Here is a 22,564-nt window from a genome sequence, read left to right as displayed (position 1 = left end):
ATATAGTTATTACCTTCTTATTTTTCTTGACAAAGGTTTGGTTTTTTTCTTTTTTTTATGTTGAAATGAACATCAAGAAAATAAAAAAATTTTATGTGAAAATTATTTTTATTAATTGGATAATGCTGTTAAATCATATCTTATGTTGGTTGATTGACAATAAAAAAAATCTTGAATTTTTTGTGTTAAATGTGGGTCCTGATCTCGTTTGCTTGGAACAACATGACCAACAATGGGGCCTTGCCAACACAAAGCACAAAGGGCCAATGGGCATAGCCCATTCATGGCCATTGGGCTACCTTGGCACAACCCAACTCTTTTAAATCAATTTTTTTTCTTAATTTTCTCTAAAAAGTATATACACCATTTTTTCAAAATAATTCTCTAAAAAAAAGTTAGTTTATGAAAGTAATTGAATTAAGAGAAAAAAGATCCTCAGTAATACTTTTAAAGGAAAAATATAAAAGATAAAAAAAGAATATGGTTGTTACTCCTTAATGTATATGTAATATTTGTTAATTATATATTAATAGATAAACGAATGATAATGAAATAAACATTTGAAATGTAATTTATATTAAAATAATAATAAACGATTTAATGAAAATTTGGGCCTTCTCTTATTAAAAGAGACTGCTTGAGCCAGCCCATAAAAAGTACGGTCTGTTTCCCGCCAAACTCACACACACTTTCCCGCCTACATATGCTTAGCATCTCACTTTTCGCGCCAAGCCTCCCTTCCATCTCCTGTATTTCTCTCTCACAGTTCGTCACTTAGGGTTTACCAATGGCGGAGTCGAAGGAAATCTCTAAGAAGCGTAAACGATCATCCCTTCCGACAACACATTCCTTAATGGGAATCTTAACTCGCAGCAAATCCCAAATATATCTTCACCGTAACCGATCAGGCCAATCCCGACCGGACTCAACCCGCGGCAGAAACCACCAGGATCTGCAACCCGTCGCCAGAAAACGGAAAAATGGCTCTCCAGATGAAGATTCATCCGTGGGCTGTGATTTATCTTCCGTTTCCATCAAAGATCTCCGCTTAAGACGTGTCTTCTCTCCCTCTTCCACTGACGGGGTAATTCGTAACTGTTTGGATGATGCTGAGAATCTGCGAAAGAGTGAGGTTGCTGGGAATTGTTTGGGTGGAAGTAAAGAAGCGCGTGAAAATGGGGATTTTCAAAAGTTGGATTTGTCGAATGAGGATTTTGTGCAGTCAACCCCACCAGATGCTGAGATCTTTGGTGGTAATCAAGGGGTTGAAAGAAATGGAAGTTACTTTTCAGGTCAAGTCTTAGAGAAGGAGCCAAGTGAAAGCCTGCAGAAACATGATGGATGCACGAGAAAGTGCGTTCACGAGGAGAGAAATGGCATAAATGATTCAATCAAATCAGTAAGATTTTAATGTTGGAACTTTTTTCATTTAATGCCCGTCACCTAATGTAACTTTTGGTTGATACTTTTGCTATTGCTTTTTCATTTCTCCTTTTGGACTTGCCTTCTCAAATGTTATGTTTTTGATACAGACATTTTGAAAAAAAATAATTCCCTTTAGCTACATAAGTAAAAAATGTTTTCTTAGAGAGAAACAATGTATGATTTTAAATTTGTACAGAACAATTATGTTATAATTGATGTTACATTGTAGTCATTTGTTAATTTTCATTAATTTTTTTTGAAATTATGTTCAAGTTGCTGCACAATTTGGATAAAGTAGTTTTATGTTTCACCGTGATGTTTTGTTATTCTATGCAATGCCTATACATTTATTGGTGATTGTTTAGTAATGTCGGTTGCCTGTGTATGTTGGAGTAGGTTTTGAAACCATGTTCTCGTGTCAAGCTTTTCAAAACGCCAGGCTCATTCAGCTACAGAAGATTGCTTCCTTATTTGATGGATATGGGAAAAGATTATTCTCGTAATTCCTCTCTCATTTTCTCTATGCTTTTCTTCTCGTTTTAGACTTTGTTTGCACAACGTGACAAGATGGCAACTGTAATTAAAGCTATGATATTAAATGTTTTTGTATTATGATCTTGACAGGTTCCCCAACAACGGGGCGTTGTCAAAAAACTGAGAAGGGTTTGGAAGAGAAGCAATTCTTGGCTTCAAACTGTCAAGAAACATTGGCAGATAAATCTCAGACAAATGGCTGCACCATGGAGGATCATAACAGTGGTTCTAGTAAGGAGTTGAACACGAAATTAGTTGAGTCCCTCACCTCACTGGACAATGAGTGTTCCTCAACACCATTTGATAATGGGGAGATTCAGAAACTTGAGTTACAAGTTTCTTTTGAAGACCAGAATTTGAATTGCTCAAAACATGATTCAACTTCAACTATAGATGATTCTCCTTTGAACAAGGAAAAGTTAATTGGTGTGGTTTCTAGTGATAAAATGATGGTGGATGACGGTGAGGTTACAAAAACTAATGTTGAATCTCCTTGTGATGCTCAAAGTCTAGATGCTTTGGATCAGACATTGTCTACAGTTAGCAATAAGTGTGAATCTTATGATTATGATGAAGTTAGACAAAATTCTAATGATGACACAAAGCAGTTTGAGGTTGAAGGGATGTCAAAAGCTACCATTTGTCATTCTTTTGAAGCTCAGCACCTGAATTCTGTGAATCCTTTGTCTGAAGTGGGAGGAAACAGAAATTGCAGTTTACAGCAGAGAGTTGACAATGACGGTGAAGTCCTGGAACAAGTTGAAGACTTGAATGGAGAATGTATGTTGATGACACCACCAGATTCTGACATGTCTTTTAAACATGAAACTGATGATAGCAGATGGAACAGATTGGATTGTGTTTCACAAGGCATGAATCATGTTATTGAAAAGTCAGCAAATGAAACCTTACACAGAAATAGCAGTCAAGGTAGGGATAAAAGCCTAGACTCAAGTCCTAAGAACAAGATGGTAAGATGCTATCAACCTTTTAATATTTTCAGTTATGGTAGCTCTTAGTTTGCTGAATTGATAGGTGTATGTGCAAGTTACACTAAATTAATGATGAAAGACATTTCATGCTTATGTAGTTGGGCTTGTGATGTTGAACAGGTTCCAAACCCACGCTTGCATCTGAAGTTATCTAAAATTCCTGGCTCATTCAGTTATAGAAGATTGCTTCCATTTTTGATCGACATGAGAAATGATTTCTCATGTGAGTCCAGCTTTATTTCATAGGCTATCTCCTCCATTCCCCAATCCCACCTGCTTCTTGTTGTCAGAATAATTCTATTGTTTTTGAATTAATTTGGAGCCTTAATATTTGTAACCTTTTTCTTGGATGCTTTACCAGGTGCTTCTGGAAATGATCAGTCACTGAAAGTTGAGAAGAGTTCCAAAGAAAAGGCACATTCACCATTATTTACTTCTGGCAAAGAGATATGCATGGAAACTTTCAATGGCAAAAGTTGTTCTGAAGAGCATTATGCTGGTGATGATAGTATGCTGCTAGTGGCTGCAGCAACTACTCCGAGATGTTCATCTAACCAGAAACTGACACAATCACCTCCTAAACAAGTAGCTGATTCCTCAATGATAACGGATACACAACAGGAACATGGATTACTTGTTAATCATGCTGCATTGGATACAAATCAGAAGTTAGAAACTAGCCCTCAAAATGTGGTTGAGCCACTGAGCTGTCTCAACAATTTTGGATTATTTCCAAGAGACGAAGGTGCTAAATCAGTGTCTCATCAGTTACCTCTTGAAACTGAAGAGGACTGTGTAAAGTCTACTGTGAAATGTGCAACCAATAAAATGCAAAGTGAAGCTATTGTTGAAGCCTCTATTCCTCCTGTAATTCCTGCTGCTGGTTTCAGAAAGGGAATCCTTAAAAGAAATCCACATGGATGCAGAGGTCTTTGTACCTGTCTGAACTGTTCTTCTTTTCGGCTACATGCAGAGAGGTCATATGAATTTTCAAGAAATCAGATGCAAGATGCTGAAGAAGTGGCCTTAGATTTGATTAAAGAATTATCGAACCTACGGAATATGTTGGAAAAATCTGCTAAAGATCAGACAAGTATTTGCATCAATCAGGTGATATTAAATGAATTTTTATCCTTCATACTTTGCTTTGCTTTCAAATATAGTGAGCTGACATAAGAATTTGATCTCCGTTTATGAAATGCTTTATGGTTGGGAGTTTATAGGTTTGCTTGACCCTACTGCATGCTATCTCAATAAAGGCTACTCATTTTATAGGTTCAGTCAACATTTTGTATGCATGGTGAAAGGGAGAACAGAGAAAATGCAAATCTATAGGAATCAAACAAGTTCCGATTTCAACACCTTTTTTTTTTTCTGTTTGTCTCGCATGACTTGGCTAGAATTGTATAGAATCTGGTGGAACTTTTCGTAACTTGGTTCTTCCTTTGACAACTTATTATTAGCTTAGAACTTTCGGATACTTTATTTTATTAACAGGCTTTAAGTCATACTTTGTATGACAAAGAAAGTTTTGTTTATTAATGATTTAGAACCAGTTAAATAAAATCATAGCATCAATGAGTGATCATTCTAGCCTGATAATACTGAATGCTTCCTGTATTTGTAGTTCCACTAGATTAAAAGTACTTTTAACTCAGAAGCCTATTTTTTATGCTGCATGTCAAGGCTTAGTGCTAGACTCGACATGCTTGAAGCTTATGGGGAAGGGTCCTTGCACTCATTCAGAATGGTCATTCTGTAGCAGAATTTTTAGAAGAAAATCAGCAAAGAGTTTCTGATGATAATCATGAATGTCACATACTTATATTTGACTTGATTTATGATGCCTGGTTTCTACAAAACAATCAAAATCGTGTGTCCACCTTAAAAAACCAAAATGGCCTATGATTTGAGATATTCAGTTATGTTGCACTTGCTATTGCATTAATAATATGATTGACTTTATGATATTAGCTTAGACAGTGCTGGTCCAAATGTTGAATCCTGCTTTCAAACATGATGTTTAACGTTCTTACGATTCTGTTTCCATTTCACTACTATCTATGTACTCTATTGACATTACTATAGGAATTAGGCTAAATCTGTAATATGCTCAATTTAGGTTAAAGAAGCTTGCAAGGAAGCCTCTGAAGCTGAAGAACTTGCCAGAACTCGTCTCTGCGAAATGAACAATGATCTAAACATTCACTGCAGAATCCCAGTAAGTATGGTTTGCACTTTGCACTCTGTTACAAGGGCATATCTGAACCATCTGCCATTCCCGCCCCCACCAAAAAAAAAAAAAAACCTCCTGCCAAAATGCCTACAGATTCTCATTTATACTGAACCGGTCTCAGAGAAATGAACTATGATCTAAACATTCACTGCAAAATCCCAGTAAGTGTAGTTTGCACTTTGCACTCCACACAAGAGCATCTCTGAACTATTGACCAAACCCCCCACCACCACCTAAAAAAAAACGAATGAAAACTCATGCGGAAATGCCTACAGATTCTCATTTATACTTTTAAGCATTTTGATTCATGCTTGTCCAGCAATCTTAGTTCATCTTGTTCATGTAGTGTGGGCACCGGCCAAGCGTGAGATTTGCCAATTTTGTTGAAGAACAAGTCATTCCAATAGCCGGCTCATCAAAGAAATAGTTGCGAAGTAAAAGAGGAAAATACTGCAACAGCAGCTGCAGTGCTTTTGTTGTCATTGTTGCTTTGTAGTTAGCTTTGATGACATCCCGTTCCATACTAAGTAGCTGCTGATATCAATATTGGAATCATTGTACACAAACAGCATTAGAACTTGTCCACATTTTGTCCACGTAAGAGAAAATCAAGCATCCTATTTTAATGAGATTGAGAAGCAGGCGAAGAACAATGTTTCAATATCTGTATTTGGGGAAATATAGCTATCACAAAAACTTCTACATTCGCAGGTATTATTGTTAAGGGTTTGCTTCTTTTTCTTTTCTTAAAGCTTGTATAGTTATGTAGCACCGGGTTAGCTTGAGTAAAAGAATGTTCCTTTGTGGCACATCCAATTGTCTAATGGTCATACTGATTAAACTGCAAAATGTAAATGCTGGAAGTTCTGTATAATCATGTTTCTCATATGGGATTACAAGTAGCAAACTAAAAATCAACAATCGTAGACAATTGATTTGATTTGTAGCAAACCAGAAACACAATTTACTGACAGGAATCGATAGCCAATTGAAAACATGTTTCATGAAGAAAGTGGTAAGAGAGCTCAGGGGGGGTGAATGACAGGTCCTTCCCTTGTCCTTTTTAAATTTTCATGGAGTGGTAGGGTTGGCGGCCGAGGTGTGGGAAACGAGGAGAAGATCATGAAGGGGCGAATAATGGGCTTATTTTTGGAGGAATCGAAATGGTCAGTATAGAAATTCGTTGGGAATGATAATAAAAGTAGTGTAGCAAGATATACATACGTGGATCAAGTTCAATTGCCAAGATGATGAGTCGTACTCATACCACACCAGATCTTCACGTGCCCTGATGGTTTTTCCAAGATGAAGTTTGGAGTTTTGCTGCAGCTAACACAGTTTGGCAATGTAAAGTCGCTGAATGCTGATGCGTCCTCTCAGGAAAGCCTTATCCTTATTTCTCTTCTGTAGGCCTAATAAAGTTTATAGTCCGTAATAATGTATTCTTTGGCAGCAGTTCTTCAGTTCCATAAGGTTGCCCATAACTGTACGGCCGACCTGGCTAGGACACTCGGCGTGGCCTCTGAGCTCTGTTTTGTTTCTTCCAATGAGCCAAAACTCGTTTAATTTAATCGTCCAGCACTGGTCACGGGAGATTAACTTGTCCTAGGGGAATTACTTTTGAACCATAGTCAAATATGCTTTAGGTTGAAAAGCTGTTAAATCTTTTCAATTTCGTGAATCTACAAATACTTCTTTGGATACTCCTGCTTTTAATAACGTCCATGGAAAACAAAGCAAGGTAATCTTTGCAGAGCCACGTTAATTTACAAAACTCAACTGGTAATTTTATTAACTGAAACAGAATTTACAACCATCTTCAACCTCACAAGATGATCAAAACCAACAAAACAAGAAACAGAAACAACGAATATAACTTATTTAACCCCTAAGCACCAAGTTGAGTGAAGCTTGAATACATAAGAGGAAGTACTAAAAGAATATGCAACCATTAACTATATTACAAAACCCCCCTCAGACTTGACCACCACAACTTCTCTTTCCAACTCTGTTTCAGAACCTTGGGCGTTTACACTCGGGAGGAACACCTTGAGGGAAACGCTTTAAATCGGTGCAATAGTTGTATATCATGAAATATTTTTGAACCCATCTCAGTCTTCTTCTGCCAGGGGCATCGAGCTCATTGGTCTCCCATACACCATCCGAGACTGAGCTTGTAGAGGCACAGGATGAAGCACCTCCAGACCAAGTACAAGCTTTGGCATTGAAGTTCCTGTAATATGCTGTGAAGGGTGCCTTTGTCCAATCTGTTTTCACCAATCCACCCCTTGTGGCCCAGTCATCAGCATTCCAAAGGCTAGAGTAAATCCTCATGGGTTGGCTCTTGGGGAAGGGCACGCCAACTGATTCAGCATTCTTGAATACTCTAATGGGAATGTTATCCACCAAGAAACTGACAACAGAACCCATAAAATATCTATGTTAGAAGGGGGCCAACGGAAGAAATGTACTAATATTGACAAAATATTGTACAAAGACAACAGACGAGTTAAAAGACATTGTGCCTTGCTCTTACATAATGTGCTGGGGCTTCCAGATGATGGAATAGGTGTGGAAGTTTCTTGTGGGGTCAAACCAGAGAAAAAATTGTTGCTCTCTGTTCCCCTTGCCTTGAGTGTAGACATTGGTGTGCAAAATGTAGGGGTCACCACTAAGATTCCCCAAGAACTCGAAGTCGATCTCATCATGAGTTGGCCCTTGAGAAGACAGCTGCAAAAACAGAGCACAAAAATAGTTAATTACTTGTACGCGCAAGAGCAAAGATTTTGAGGTCGTCATGAAGAATCACTTTTTACATGCATGTGACACAAGTTTTAGCACAAACTACTATTGATTTTCACAATTAAGGAAATTAAATATTGAAAGTCTTCTACAAAGCAAAAAATGGCTTTATATTTTGAAACTTTCAACAGGCAGGACTTGTGTTTCTTTACCCCACATGGTAATCGGCATTTTAGGAGAAATGAAAAGCTGACGGTCGACCATGAAAGTGATACAAGAGAAGGGAATTAAAGCACCGGAAAAAATAAAACATGGAAAACATTAAAAGTTGAGCAGGGTATCCACCCTAAAGTCTATTGCCCCATTAGAAAAGGTCCAAAGATAGGGATGGTTCAAAGCAACATAGTATGACCATGCCACATTTTTGTGACTTTTTTAATGTGGCAGACAATAATAAGTTCAATCTTGTGAAGGAACAGTTTTTATTTTTTTCACTCTTTCCCGTATAAAAATTCCACGCTCTGGAAAGTTGATTAGTACCCTTCAACTTTCATTTCCTTCTCACCGCTAAAGATGTTTCAAGTAGGCCACCACTAGCATTCTTCTAGGCCTAGCCTATCAAAGCTAAAGGCATTTTATTACGAAGTTAAAGAAATAAGAAAAAGTAGTGTTTCTTAACATACATAATACGCAGTTACTGTGCCAGCAGAGTTGCCAGCGACAAGCTTGAGCTGCATATCAATTCTCCCAAACAGATACTCTTTCTTGGACTGAAAACCTGACCCTGAAACCCTGTCCAAAGACAAGGACAGAAGCTTCCCACCATTGAAAATCTTAGCCCTGTGGTCACCCCAAGTTAAGTCGAAATCCTGGTAGAAGTCACCGGCATAGGCTACAACTACCAAAGAGTTTACTACCAAACCAACCAGCACAAGCATGGAAACCCCATTGCAAGAAGAACCCATTTCTTCTTACCTACAGACGCTAAAGACAAAGGGAGAAAGAGAGAAAACGAGAAGTGTTGTTCGTAAGTACTTTGAGTGGGATTAGAGTTTTCCAAAGAGGGCTTTATATATAGCCAAGAAATGCTATTCACAAAGAGATTGGGAAAGAAAGAGGGGAGGGTATGCGGGTGGGGTAACGCGTGAGGCAATAACTGAAGGAGAGCCAAATGGAAAGCTGGTGCCAGCTTAGCATACCATCAAAGCTGGAAGCTTTTGTTTTAGCCTTTGAGGGAGTGATTTTGAACTTTTCTTGGTTTCTAGCAGAAGAAAATAAAAATAAAAACAAAATGGTTTTGGTTTGGTTTTTTGTGAGAGAAACTATGTACAATGATTCTGTCCCCATGGGAATATGGTAGAGGTCCTTCACTATGATTGCTTAAAAACAGGTGGTGGATGACAACTTGATCTGGTATGGGCGAATAAAGGCACAAGTGTTTTAGAAAAGGGACCACCAAATTAGATGTGATTTTAGCCATTCAACCTTTGCCATGTGTCTAAAAAAGGGATACCTCAGTCATAATCTAACTTGGCAATCCTTCTTCAATACATTTGCTTGATTCAGACAACTTGTTATAATTGGTTTTAATGGGTTTCTTTCAAAATGGGGAATAACCTTTGAATAATGAGAGTCACGAGAACGCCAAGGTTTTGTAGTTCATAGGTAATTTACCACACTGTCTTTGACCGTTGCCTATGGTTTTTGTCTTCTAATGTGTAGCATTTCAAACTCTTAAATAAGTTGTGTCATTTCTCTTTCTTTTACCCTCAAAAGCAATTACATTACCAATACCAGCTGAGAGTTAGGAGAAAAAATAATCTTTCATCATTAAGACAATTATTGACTTAAAAAGAGTATGAAGAAATTTGTCAAGTGTTGTAATTAAGTTTCAACAGGGTATAGATTATAATTTTATTGTTCTTACTTGATATGATTGAACGTGATTTTTAGTGGATACATGATTTGATTAATTGGTAGAAAATAACTAATCAAACAATAAGGACAAAATTGGGTTTTGAAATTAACACAAGAGCAAAATAAAATATCTAAGGGCTAGGCAATATTTCTTGAATTCAGTTTTCCTATAACCATGGAGGATATTTTATCTATCTCTAGGCAAGGAACATCTTCAATTTCGGTGCATGGCAGGCTTTGCATGACTTCCACTTGCATATGCACAAAAAGTATAGAGAATTCTAATTAATTTTGGCTACCTGTTTTTCAAATTCTAGTGATTTCTTTTTCACATAGAAAGGGAGATGATCATGCGAAGGGATGTCTTGAATTAAATTTGGAAGTTATGTACATGAAACTAGTAAATGGATCATTACAAGAATTCAAAAGTAGAACACTATGTTGTATGTGGACAAAATTAAATGGCCACCTCTATAAAGCTAATGGGTGTTTTTTTTTTTCTTTTTTATTATTCAAGAAATGATATGTACGAATAGAATTTGTAATTAAAATTAAATAATTGTAAAAATATATGATATATTTATTACCCGGTATTGAACAAATCAATTGAATATATAAATCAATAAATGAACATAAAATTATCTGATCGGATTGAATTCGTATATCTGTACATAAAAAAACTTAAAAATTAATTATGTATCATGAAAACGAGATAGTATATTATTTATTTATTTATCTTAAACAATCAAAAATAATGGGCCAACCTAGGGTACACAAAATAAGATATAGGGCTTTCACATTACTAAACTTAGAAACTTTAACCGCATGATAATGGAATCAATATAGCTGAGGTGTGTGGGTTCGATTTCTCCACAGTTGTAACATAATCTTTGTGAGGTAATGCAGCTATCTGGGAAAGGCTGATTGTCATAAAAAGAGAGAGTAAAGAAACAGTTATTGGTGACCCATTTTCAAAAGTGAGAAAAATTGTTACTATCATTGGAAAGCTGTAGGAGGAAACCCACCTTTCTATCATTACATTGCTTTCATAGCTAAGCAGCGGTGGTCGGCTGCTCATCAGCTCCTATTATTTCTAAACCAAAGCAAAATTCAGCATTTGTAAGTGGAACTACAAATTAACCTTTAAATTTTGAATTCCTCCCCACCGTGAGAACTTATTATTTCTCTAACATATCTTTCTTTTACCATAAAAATTATTCTTTTTGATCTTTCAAATATTAAAACATTTGATAATTAGACTGTCTGATTACTTATAAAAGATAAAAGTCGATAAATGTTCAATTTTAATCGTAATCAGATAATTAGAGCTGCAACCAGAGTATTAAAATGTGATACAAAATATGATTACGTGATGACATGATAGTAAAATTTTCCTTCAAACAAGGAAAACATATGTAGCAATGATGCAGCATAAATGACGAGACCAAAAATTATATAAAGGAAGATGCTGATGAGAGCGGACATGGTGTAGTGCTGGAAGGCAATTAGTGTTGCATAATTACACTCACATTAGCTCCGAAAGATGTATTATTATACCCTTCTAAATCTAATTATTCTTGTGCACAAATAATTAATGACTCTAAAGTAAACTTGTTAGAACGTAAAAAAAGGTGCCTTTTAATTTCTTAAACTCCATTATATTAGTCTCTCTCTCTCTCTCTCTCTCACTTTGTTTCTCCCCCCTTAGATGCCCCGTGCACTAGAATATAAAACAATATATATATAAGAAATGAGGGGTAGTGGAATATTTAACAAGAGCAACCACCACCACCAACAATCTATGCATGCATTTAGAGTAAAAGCTGGAGATCGATTCCCTTTCTCAACGCCATTGTTTTGCACCAAATTATTGGTAAATAAAATAAAAGCATGAGCTAGCTTTTGAGGCATTGATAAAGATGTAGTGTGGTATGCAATTCTTCAAAGTTTAACTATTTTATAATATGGTTAAATCTTAAAGAAGCTACTATCAATCATTATGTGGGCAGGTCATCTCTCATTCTTTAAATAAATTTAGTGTGCCAATTAAAAAAAGAAAAATGTGAAAAATTTGTAGTTCTAGCTAGATTTCACGAGTATTAAATTTTGTGGATAAGGTTAATTAAGAAAGTTAATCTCTCCTTGTGTGTAATACTAATAAATAATTAATAATCAATGGATCAAATGAACTAGTAAATATTCATGATGACAGAATATAGGTAGTTGGGTAATCGCAGTCCATGTACCTTCATGCACGAAGAATGAAGGAAATGTAGAGTGATGCTTCTCTACTTGTATGCACGCAGTTACAGATGAACAAAAAGTTAACTACATTAATTGATTTTTATTTTTTATAGATATATACATGTGAAGCTGGAATATCTAATTCCTTTCAATCAAGGATGAGTTTACACTTATTCTCCGTCAGGATGGTAATTAAATTGAAAAGGGATCAAAACGACTTACTGAATTGAAGACTAGGTAGATCGGTGTATGTTCCAATCTGAATTTCTTTCTTAGTTTATGTAAGAAACTCTATCTAAGTCTTGACTAGTGTGTGAATATACAAATATCCTTTGGAGAATTGGTCGCTTGTATGAATCAATAATTCATAAAGGTATACAGAGCTGGCTCTTGTCTGCTAGTAAAGAGATAAATGCATTAGATTTGATCACTGAATACGCCCACCTTACTGGCATGAATGGTATTGATTGAATTGAAGGTGTACCCCAATTTCAATTTAAGTCAACCAAAACCAAAAGTTTGAACACCTCATCCTTCGGCTCCTACACTTGTCTCTTTATTTCTACGTACCCTCTTTCAACTGGAGGTTTTGGGACCATCCTTTTTCTCATATATATGTATAAATAGGGATTTTAAAAAAATATTATTATTTTTTTTCCAAATTACATGCATGTACACCACTATTTAATATATTTGAAAATTTGCACAAAATCATAACTAATGATTGCATTGGAACTAAAAAACATTTTCAAATTAAAAATATCTCCAAATCCTTTTCTTTTCTTTTTTTTTTTTTTTGAATAAGAATTTGAACTATATAATGAAAAGTAATATATATTTTCATATCTCAAAAATGATACAAAACTTTTAAGAAAAAATATTAATATTTTAACAGTTGAAAGTAGAATCATTCAGATCATACTCAGACAACGGATCGCACCGGGTTCCAAAGGGAAGATGGTGGTATATTTAGTGGTTGGAGGGAAATGCATGGGAGAAGTGTGTTGATGCATGCATATGAAGTGAGTACATGGAGTTCATCACCAACCCAACAAGCAAGCGCGGCGGTGAGACTGTGTGGGGGGCCATTTTATGATTGCTTTCTCATAAAGATTCCAATTGTAAATGAACTGTCACATTAGACACGCGTGATTCCTGTGCTTTTGAATATGAAATGGCAACAATAGCTACGATAGAAACATCATCATCATCATCATTATTATGCCCTTGTTTTTAGGGGAATGACACATACCATATTCTTGGAATTGGAGTTTCTTCATCAACACACGCCACTCTTTGTAGCTAGGGTATCCATATCTCGATCCAATGTTACCACCTACTGTTGGTTTGCCGAGTTATTATTGTCAAAAAACATGGGACCTTCAGTCTCCACAATGTAAAAGTTCCTATTTATTCAATGGCTTTTAAAGAGGGGAAATAACGTGTTGCTTGCTGTTGGCTTATTCGTGGAACCTAGGTCTTAATAAGGCTCCCCACTTTTACGTCCAGACCTGAATCATTAGGTCAAAAAGCCAGTTCAATATAGACTTCGAGGTTTGAGAGGTGTGCACATGATTTTCACAGAGTAAATTTACATGAACTGATTGTGTGTTCCTATCAATACAGTAACAAGTTTGATAAAGATAACAACCCTTTGGGCGAATGGCTTTATTTAGGTTTGTAATTAAAGGCAAAAGCTTTTAGTTTTCCTTTTCTCTCTCTTTCATTTGTATGTCGCAGTCCCAATTTCAGACTTCTTCAAGCAAGTAGTTTGAAACCATCCATGTCTATTGTAGCCAAAGCATTCTCACAACTCTGGCCCCGATACATGGTCCCCTACAATCAAATTGGCTGAGATTATCTATTTATAGTTTATGAAAGGAACTTTCCACTAATGTCATATTCAAAAAAAGCACTGCACTTCAGAGTTGATTAAAGCCTTGCTACTACTCATTTGATAGCAATGGCTGCTAAATGCTGATAAAATAAAACTGATATCAGTGTCAAATGTCCATGATTTTACTATCTTAAATGGTATAATAAATTTGTACTGCCTAACCTTCTGCTTCAAGATCATCAGTAAACGACATTGTTTAAGCCCAAAATGAAGAGTCTAGTCACACAAACCAGTACAATAAAAAAGTTAATTAAAGCAGATGACTGGCAGAGGAGAGGTCCCTCCAAAGACATAAAGTGGTCACACTTTAGTCCAATAGCAGCCGAATTACAAAATGTCTCAAAAGTGACAGCAGCCTTCCCCTACAATTTTGTAGTACTAGTTAAAACTTTGTTTCCTTCACAAATGACCATAAATAAAGCTGTCCAGCTCCAATGATGGGATAGCTGTTTGGAGGAATATATACACATATGCATCTTCCTTTGAACGAGTTGGGTGGTTGGGGATAGATATCTAAAAGAAAAAGGTGGCTTACCTTACCAGCTTGCTGCAATGAGCATAAAAAGATAATCTTAACATTGAATTATTGAGCTTGCAGCAAAGCGTCGGTAAATGTCTTGTAGGGTTCATGCATGGTTTTTTTCCCCCCAAAGAATATGCTTATGCAACCAACCTAACACTTTGGGTATCGGCCGTCGCCACTATCTGCCATTTTAAATAGCTTCAAAGATTTATAAATCGATCAATTTGGGTTGAATTCATTCATTTTATACTTAATTTGATTGAATAAATGAATAAAAGGTTAGGGACCTGATTGATTGAAGAAATAAAAGTAAAATGGCTGATTCAAACTTCAAAGGCTAAATTGAAGATAAAATGAACTTTGTCCTTCTATTTCATTTTGTGTCATAGATACTTCTGCCATGGACAGGAGTCCACTAGAAAGCTGGCAATCCATCATTGGATGTACCTAGGCCAATTCCCCGTTTTCCTCCAAGAAGCTCATAATTTGAACATCCATGTGACAGAAATCTTGTTATGTGAGCCCATTCCACTAATTGTCCCCACTCCAAAAACAGATTTAGCATAAACCAAGTAGAACTGGGGCATGAAAATTCAAAGAGGAAGTGTACACAAATTGTGTAAACTTTGAGGTAGATGTTTTCAATTTGCTGTTTTCTAGCTTTTTATCGTTTCCTAATTGGATGTTTTACTCAAAACACAATATACCCTACAATCTAAGGCCACATTGGCAATTAGGCGTCTCTACGCGTGTTCACTTTTTCTTTCCTAAGCATCTTGAACTTTCAGCAGATTCAAACCTACAATCTACAAGACTGAGCCGTAGCACAAATTTTAAATTTTACTTCTCTGAAACAAGATCAGAAATGAATTAATCAGGGAAAAAGCACTGAACATCCAGGTTTGTCCTCACAGCTGAAGAAGGCCAGCATAGTCACTACTCCTGACAGACCATCTGCATAGTCGTCGTATAAATGAAAATCAAATCTCCAAAGAAACAAGGTGCAAGCATAGAAAGTTAGTCTGGCCTAATATGTCTCACCCACTCATGCAGTTGCCTATTGTTGTTGAGTGGGATCAGTTGGGACTTCAAAACCGGGAGGAATGAAAACAACATCATCCCACATTGACGTTGAACCATCCTGCAAATTTTCATTGTTTTTTCAGCCTTACAGTTAAAAACAATCAACCTTTCTTCTCCCTAAAGCTCCATTTTTCTACTCTATCAAACAAAATGTCAAAGAGAAATTATTAAAAGAAGCCACTTACTTTCATCCCCTTTATTATTTCCTCAAAAACAGCAACCTGTGAATTTTGTAGTACACAGTGTAAAGAAAGTTAAATCTTCAAGAGAATTAGATCAAGTGTACCTAAGTGTACATATACATACATGTGAGTAATGAGATCATTTTTATTAAACAAATGGACAACATACAGTCCTAAGCATTGTTTTCGAGAAAACGGCAGTATACCTGAATGTCCCCCGGTCTAAAAGCAGGCTTCAATTGATTCTGTGGGCAGGAAGCTCTCAGAAGGGATTGCTCTAAATCCTCCTAAAACAACTTCAAAGTGTAAGAAGATCAGAAATAACAGCATGAAGACTAAGCATAAATACTGTAGGTATAGGAAGGCTGTCTATTTACCCACCTTTCTAAAGAAAACTGGTCGATAGCTCTTATTCTGACTTCTTAATATCAAGCACCTAGACTGACAGCCAAATATTTCAACAATTCCAAATGTTAGCCTAGAAATTCATACAAGTATCAAGTCAAGGTGATGCTCAGGTGCAAATGTAACAAATCAAACTGCAGGAGGACAGCCATTCTCTCCTATGTTATGATGTTTACAGCAGATGCAGCTAAATCGTAACACATCTCCAGGCTCTATGGCCCAGTAAAGCAAAGGATCAAATTCCAAAACAATTGACCCAGACAGAAAATGGATACAATTGTTAAGGCCACCTCAGATTAATTTTAAAGCACATGAAATTCCACAACATATGGCAACAAAAATGTTATTTTAATTAATTATGCAGAAACCCAGAGCTTTCAATCGATGATTTAACAAGATTATGATGGAAGAGTAGGAAGGACCAGAAAAGTGTTGAGCAACAGATATTGCAGGCACAAATGCATAAAGAATTTATAAATGCATGTTCTCTAGGCAATGCTAATGCTAATGCTCTATCTCACTAAACACAACAACCACATGAATTCACGTGCACCAAGATTAATTCAGTTCCGTTTTTAACTAGAGAATGATCGTAACTACTATAAGCTACCACATAATTTCGTATATTATTTGATGTTTTCTGTTTCCAAATAACTAAAGCACACAAGCAAATACACATGCTGCATATGATTAAACACAGCCAGACCTCGAAAACTGGGATGCCAGGGAAGCCATCATCAGAGAAACCAGCCCTTTCCCTTTCCTATTAAAGGAAAAAATAATAAAAATCATTTTCTTGTATCAGTAAGCAAATTGGTAAAACATAAACACTATCAATCTCAACAAGCGCATGCAGAGAACATGGATTATTTTGAGACTGAAACGTACCATAATATCTTGCCATGTCAGATAAAGGAGTGTTAAGTTAGCAGAAAATGCTATTTGGTTAGCAAGCTTTTTACCCTTCTAGAGTTTGGCCAAAATGAGCCAGCCATTGTTCCTGTCGACACAGATTATGACTATACAGAATTCTATATGTGCAATCTAATGAAATCAGGAAATCTTTGAAAGCACACAGTTAAACTAGCCGAGGCCAAACTTGACCGCAAACATCCTTCTTGTTGTATCTCCGGTCCCAAGACCATGGAACGTCTTCAGAGGAGTATGGCTGCTTGTGCACAGACACGCACACATCAAAAAGAAGAAAACTAAATTGAATGAAGAACTATAACATTATTTAGCCTTTGTTGCTGAGAGAAGAAGAGAGTGACATCATAAATGTTATGACCATAGCTGGTACTGCAGCAACTGTGCAAAATCTCCCAAAAAAACACATTATTGTGAGGTCTTTCAACATACTTCTGAACCAAAAGTCGAGTTCTCCGATATGCTAAGTTCTTTACTTCATATTTATAGGTTCATAGAGATCCTCCAAATCTCTAGGAACTTAAAATGTTCTCTAAAATTATATACGTAAAGGATTTTATTTTTAAGTAATGCACCAGCTCTTTTAGAGCACAATTGTTAATCAAAAACAGAAACTACTGACACTTTGGCTACTTATAAGGGCTTCATTCAGTTTGCACTAGAAACCCACCAATTAGAGTTAAGAAAAATTGCAGATATAAATTAAGTGAAGCCCAATGAAGAAGTAATTGTCATTGAGCTCTGCTATTTTAACAGAGATATCCCAGCCAACAATTACAAAGGTTCTACAGGAGAACAAGGATCTTGAAAGTGATAATTTTACATGCAGACACTGAAGAAGATTAAGCTCCAAAAGATAATTCTCTTCCCAGAAAAATGCGAGCATGTAAATTTGTTTTACACTAAAAAATATTCATAAGATAGTCTCTTTTGCATATACCAGTCAAACCTCTGGTCAGGTGGTAAAAGGCTTAAGATTATTGGTAGCTCAAGTCCTCATTTCGGGCATTTGCCTTAGTGTGGGTTATAGGATTAAAACATATCACGTGTTACGTGAAACAAAGAAGACAGAATATAGCATTCATCTATTTACAGATCAAAATAATGCCGAGCTTTAACACAACACGCATATTCAGTTGAATTGATCTAATGGCCACCATGCAGTGCAGACAGTCCCATTAATCTTGAAACTTAGAAAAACCCAAAAAAGAAAGCATAAAACTCACTTTATCCACATACTACAAGAAGAAAAATAGTTGAGAAATTTGCTCATTCTATAAGCAACCACTCACTCTAAGTGCATTTTTTATCTGAGCCGACTCTGGTATCAACCTTAATGCCACGCCGTCAACCTTCATCTGGAAAACCTGCAAAACCCGGATTCATGTTTGACTCCTCCAAGGATTATTAAAAGCAACAATGAAACAGAGCATTAGCTTCTTAATGGACTCCGTACACCTTTCTAAATTTTCTATACAAATTCAATCAATTAAAAGCATTTAAAAAAGAAAAAATAGACAAAAAAGAAAGAAAGAAAGAAAATGACCTTGTTGAGAGCAACTGCAACCACTTTAGAACCTCTTCTCATGCGAGGATCCATACTCTTCATCTGTTCCAAAAGAGCCTCAGCATCCTCCTTCTTGAAACAAAACAACCCGAGTGACGTTTTAGTCGAAACACCCGAAACCAACACGAATTTCTCCTCCGAATTATTCAAAGCATAAACCGGAACCCCAGCCATACTCTCTTCTATTGCCTCAGCCGACATGGCAACCCCTGATTTTTCACTCAAAACAATCTTAGTCTTACTAGAATCAGCAATTCGAGTAAAAACTGGGCCTTTTGGAGAAAGGGAAGGTGGATTAAAGTGAGAAAAAGTGCAGTCAAAAGCGCCCTTCAAGTGATGATGAGTTTGTTGGACGAGAGAAGAGCAGTGGGTTTGGAGGTCAGAGAACGCTTGCTGGAGGTTTAGGAGAGGAGGGGGTTGTTTGAATGGTGAGAAAATTTTTGGGGTTTTGGAGTCAGTAGCGGAGTTCATTTTCTCGGGAAAATTTTGTGGAAGGAGAGGAGTAACCAGTATAGAGTGAGGTTTTGGGCTTTGATTGAACAAGATACGACACACACGTAGAGAGGGAAACAGAAAGTGCGTTTTCTGGTAGGGGAGGGTTTTTGTTGGGTGGTTCCGATAGCACTGGAACTAGATTTTTCCGCCAAATGGAAAATGTATAGCATGTTTGGTTGGGGGAATGACTTTATTCCCAAGGAATTTTTGTTCCTTTATTTGGTTGAAAAATGATCCAAGAAATAGCTATTCAATAGGAATGATTATTCTTCAAAATCTTTCAAAACCAAGGAATAGCTAATACCACCCTCCCCCATAGTATTAACTATTCCATGGTTGAGGAATAAATTTAAAAATTTATAAAGACAAAAATACCCTTTATAAGTTTGAAAATTTACAACTTTATTAATATAAAATATTATTTTCTCTCTCTCCTCTTTCTCTCACTTGATTCCAACTTTTAATAAAATATTAATATTAAATTATAAATAAAATATTAATATTTAAGTTATCAATTATTAATAAAATAAATTATAAATTATTCCTATTTAAAAACAAAATAAATTAAAAATAAATAAATATAATATCATTTAAATTAGATAAACAATATTAATAATTAAATCATCAATTATTAATATTTAAATAAATTACCAATTATTAATATTTAAAAAATAAAATAAAAAATTAATCATAATAAAATTTAAATTAAATTAAATATTAATATTTAAATTATCTATTATTAATATTTTAAATAAATAATCAATTATTAATTTTCAAAAATAAAATAAAATAAAATAATTGATCATCATAATATTTAAATTAAATAAAATATTAATATTTTAAAATATAAATAAATATTACTATTGAAATTATCAATTATTAATATTTTAAATAAATTATCAATTATTAATATTTTTAAAATAAAATAAAATAAAAATTAATCATAATAATATTTAAATTAAATAAATGTTAATATTTAAATGATTAATTATTAATATTTTAATTAAATTCTAGATTATTAATATTTAAAAAATCTAATAAAAATAAAATGTCATATAAATAATAAATGGTGTTTTTGTCTTTTTATTTTCTATTCTTTTCTTATTCTAAAATTATTGTTACCAACCAAACACTACAATAAGTCATAATAATTATTCCTGTCATATTCCCTTTGTCATACCAAACTAAGTAATAACTATTCTATTCTATTCCCACCTCATTCTATTCTCACATAATAACTATTCTATTCCATTCCTATCTATTCCGCCAACCAAACGTACCAGTAGAGTTTTCTCTATGAAATATAGAATTTTGAAACAAACTAGTAAAGTACTTTTGGGAATTTTGGAGTTTATTTTTGCAAAATATTTTTTTTATTGTTACAGGTGTCAAAGTCTGTTATGTTTAGTTGATATAATTAGAAGTAATCATTTCTCATTTAAAGTTGAAAAGTTTTTTGAATAATTAAAATAAAAAACTTTCATAAATATAAAATATTTTATGAATTAATGAACAAAATTAAATTAATTAGCGTAAAATATTAATTCAAAAAGAGCGTAAAACATTTTTTATCTATCTTCTCATCTATCTGAAGTAGATAATATTATCTTTTTAATTTTTTGTGATACTGATCTCATAAAACTTTTTAAGAAATTTCTTTTAATTTGTTGGATTACATAAGATAAGCAAAGTGTACTCCATTTTTCTAGTTTGGTTTAATTGAATATTAGTTTTAAACTTAGTTAGCTTATAATTAACTTTTATTGAGAATTACTTGCTATCAATTTTTTGTAAAAACATGCAAATAGTGAGATAATTATTGAAAACAGTTTACGGAATATTGCCCTACTTTTTGAAGTAAAGCACACACCCTAGTCTCCTTTGGGAAATCGATTGAGCTCATATTCTCACCTGTGCTCGAGGGAGAGGGGTCTGTACCATTAACAGGACCACCATCAATCTGTGCTTCATTCACATGAATGGTCTTACTCATGGGTTAGTGTGTAACCCACGCCAAGTCGGTGTGTTGATCATTCTAAATTAATGTTAATTAATCATCGTAATTATATTTAGAAATTATAATTAATATAATATAATTTTTAAAATTTTGTTGTTGTCCTTATCTACGATCCTTGCCATTTATTGACATCAAAATCATTTTGGCTGTCACCAAACACAAAAAAAAAAAAAAAAAAAGTAAAAAAATATGACAGTTACCTTTGTCATTCAATTAGATTCTGAATTACTCTAATAATTTAGAGGAGATTAAAAACCCATTATGTCTTAATCATTATATATGGTTTTTCAACAGAGAAAAGGCCTACAGTGGGATCGGATAGCATAGAAATTAATTACAAGCGTGAGACACATGAATATTTCCTATTTCCTATGAGAGAAAAGGGCGTATTTGGCTTTTAGGGGTGTGCTCACAGCACAAGGTAGCATTATACACTAAGCAGCACATCTCTGTCGCATTGGTTAGGTCAAAGTGGGTGTCGTTTGTAGTATAACGGTAACTTCCTCCACAAAACAAACAAGGCGTAAAGAGGAGCGAAGATTGCGACGTTTGTGGGAAACGTATCTGTGTAACAGCGGCTACTGATTGGGCAAAGTTGTTACAATTGGACTCTGTCTGGTGGCTGGGGTTTATTTACGTTACATTTGATTTAGCTGTTTAGTCAAGATTACGTTGCCGTTGTCCGTTGGAAATAAATGTCTCACAGACATGTGAGTAGAGTTTCCCAAGAATTGAAAGATCTTTCTCCCTTCTTTTAATATACTGAATTAAAATTGGCCAAAAGTACAAAACAAATTAAAGAAATTTGAACTCTGACTAGGTAAAATTTAATGTCAAATATTAAGTACATATATTTATTTCTTTCCCATTTTTCTCTATAAAAATGATTGGCTGATTGGGTTTTAACATAGTAGGTTTAACTCTAATTTCTTAACTCAATTCATTGTAGTACATCATAAGATTTGAATACTAAACATTACAAAGAAAATTGATTAGTTTATGGAATGAGTAACATTAACTCTTTTTCTCATTCTGTTTTGCACCAATTGCATGCCTATACATGGAACTCTAAACTTCTTTGGACAATTATCACCAAATAATATGGCCATCGATACTTCCTTTTAAAGGGAGAAACAAACATTTCCATAAATTCATCGAGTACAGAATTCGCTTAGGTACAACCCTTCACTATCAACCTCTTAAAACTCTCATTCATGTATATATGTATCTTCTTTTGAACGAGTTGGGTGGTGGGGAATAAATATCTAAAAGAAAAAGGTTCTTGTAGCAATGAGCATAAAATGGTAATCTTAGCATTGCACTATTGAGCTTGCAGCAAAGCGTAGATAAATATCTTGTAGGGTTCATGAATGGTTTT

General features: G+C 34.9%; 3 protein-coding genes across 4 annotated transcripts; 1 reads left to right on the top strand and 2 right to left on the bottom strand.

Annotated features, from left to right (window-relative positions):
* The first annotated feature begins 733 nt into the window (after window positions 1–733).
* On the top strand, window positions 734–6,003 carry LOC18602618 (uncharacterized). The gene is made up of 7 exons (XM_018119783.2): window positions 734–1,399; window positions 1,822–1,924; window positions 2,050–2,930; window positions 3,072–3,174; window positions 3,313–4,061; window positions 5,074–5,172; window positions 5,534–6,003. The coding sequence occupies exons 1-7, from the start codon at window positions 788–790 to the stop codon at window positions 5,612–5,614; spliced, it is 2,628 nt and encodes an 875-aa protein (XP_017975272.1). The 5' UTR covers window positions 734–787; the 3' UTR covers window positions 5,615–6,003.
* Window positions 6,004–6,952: 949 nt separating this feature from the next.
* On the bottom strand, window positions 6,953–8,990 carry LOC18602617 (xyloglucan endotransglucosylase/hydrolase 2). Its single transcript, XM_007034118.3, has 3 exons — window positions 8,613–8,990; window positions 7,724–7,917; window positions 6,953–7,600 (listed from the first exon to the last, which is right to left on the bottom strand). The coding sequence occupies exons 1-3, from the start codon at window positions 8,892–8,894 to the stop codon at window positions 7,201–7,203; spliced, it is 876 nt and encodes a 291-aa protein (XP_007034180.2). The 5' UTR covers window positions 8,895–8,990; the 3' UTR covers window positions 6,953–7,200.
* A 6,112-nt stretch (window positions 8,991–15,102) lies between these two features.
* Window positions 15,103–19,253, bottom strand: LOC18602616 (protein TIC 22-like, chloroplastic). Of its 2 annotated transcripts, XM_007034116.3 has the most exons (8): window positions 18,654–19,247; window positions 18,400–18,474; window positions 16,887–16,943; window positions 16,157–16,216; window positions 15,982–16,062; window positions 15,779–15,814; window positions 15,552–15,651; window positions 15,103–15,464 (listed from the first exon to the last, which is right to left on the bottom strand). In XM_007034116.3, exons 1-7 carry the CDS (start codon window positions 19,143–19,145, stop codon window positions 15,568–15,570), a joined length of 885 nt encoding a protein of 294 aa, XP_007034178.2. In that variant the 5' UTR covers window positions 19,146–19,247; the 3' UTR covers window positions 15,103–15,464; window positions 15,552–15,567. The 2 variants fall into 2 exon arrangements, 1 of the variants encoding a protein (XP_007034178.2); XR_016025956.1 differs by lacking the exon at window positions 15,103–15,464 and having other exon boundaries at window positions 15,632–15,651; window positions 15,779–15,879; window positions 18,654–19,253.
* Window positions 19,254–22,564: the final 3,311 nt, after the last annotated feature.

Source organism: Theobroma cacao, chromosome 4, assembly GCF_053813885.1.
Source record: "Theobroma cacao isolate CCN51 chromosome 4, ASM5381388v1, whole genome shotgun sequence".
Taxonomy (NCBI): Eukaryota; Viridiplantae; Streptophyta; class Magnoliopsida; order Malvales; family Malvaceae; genus Theobroma; species Theobroma cacao.
This window is presented reverse-complemented; position numbering and strand designations above follow the sequence as displayed.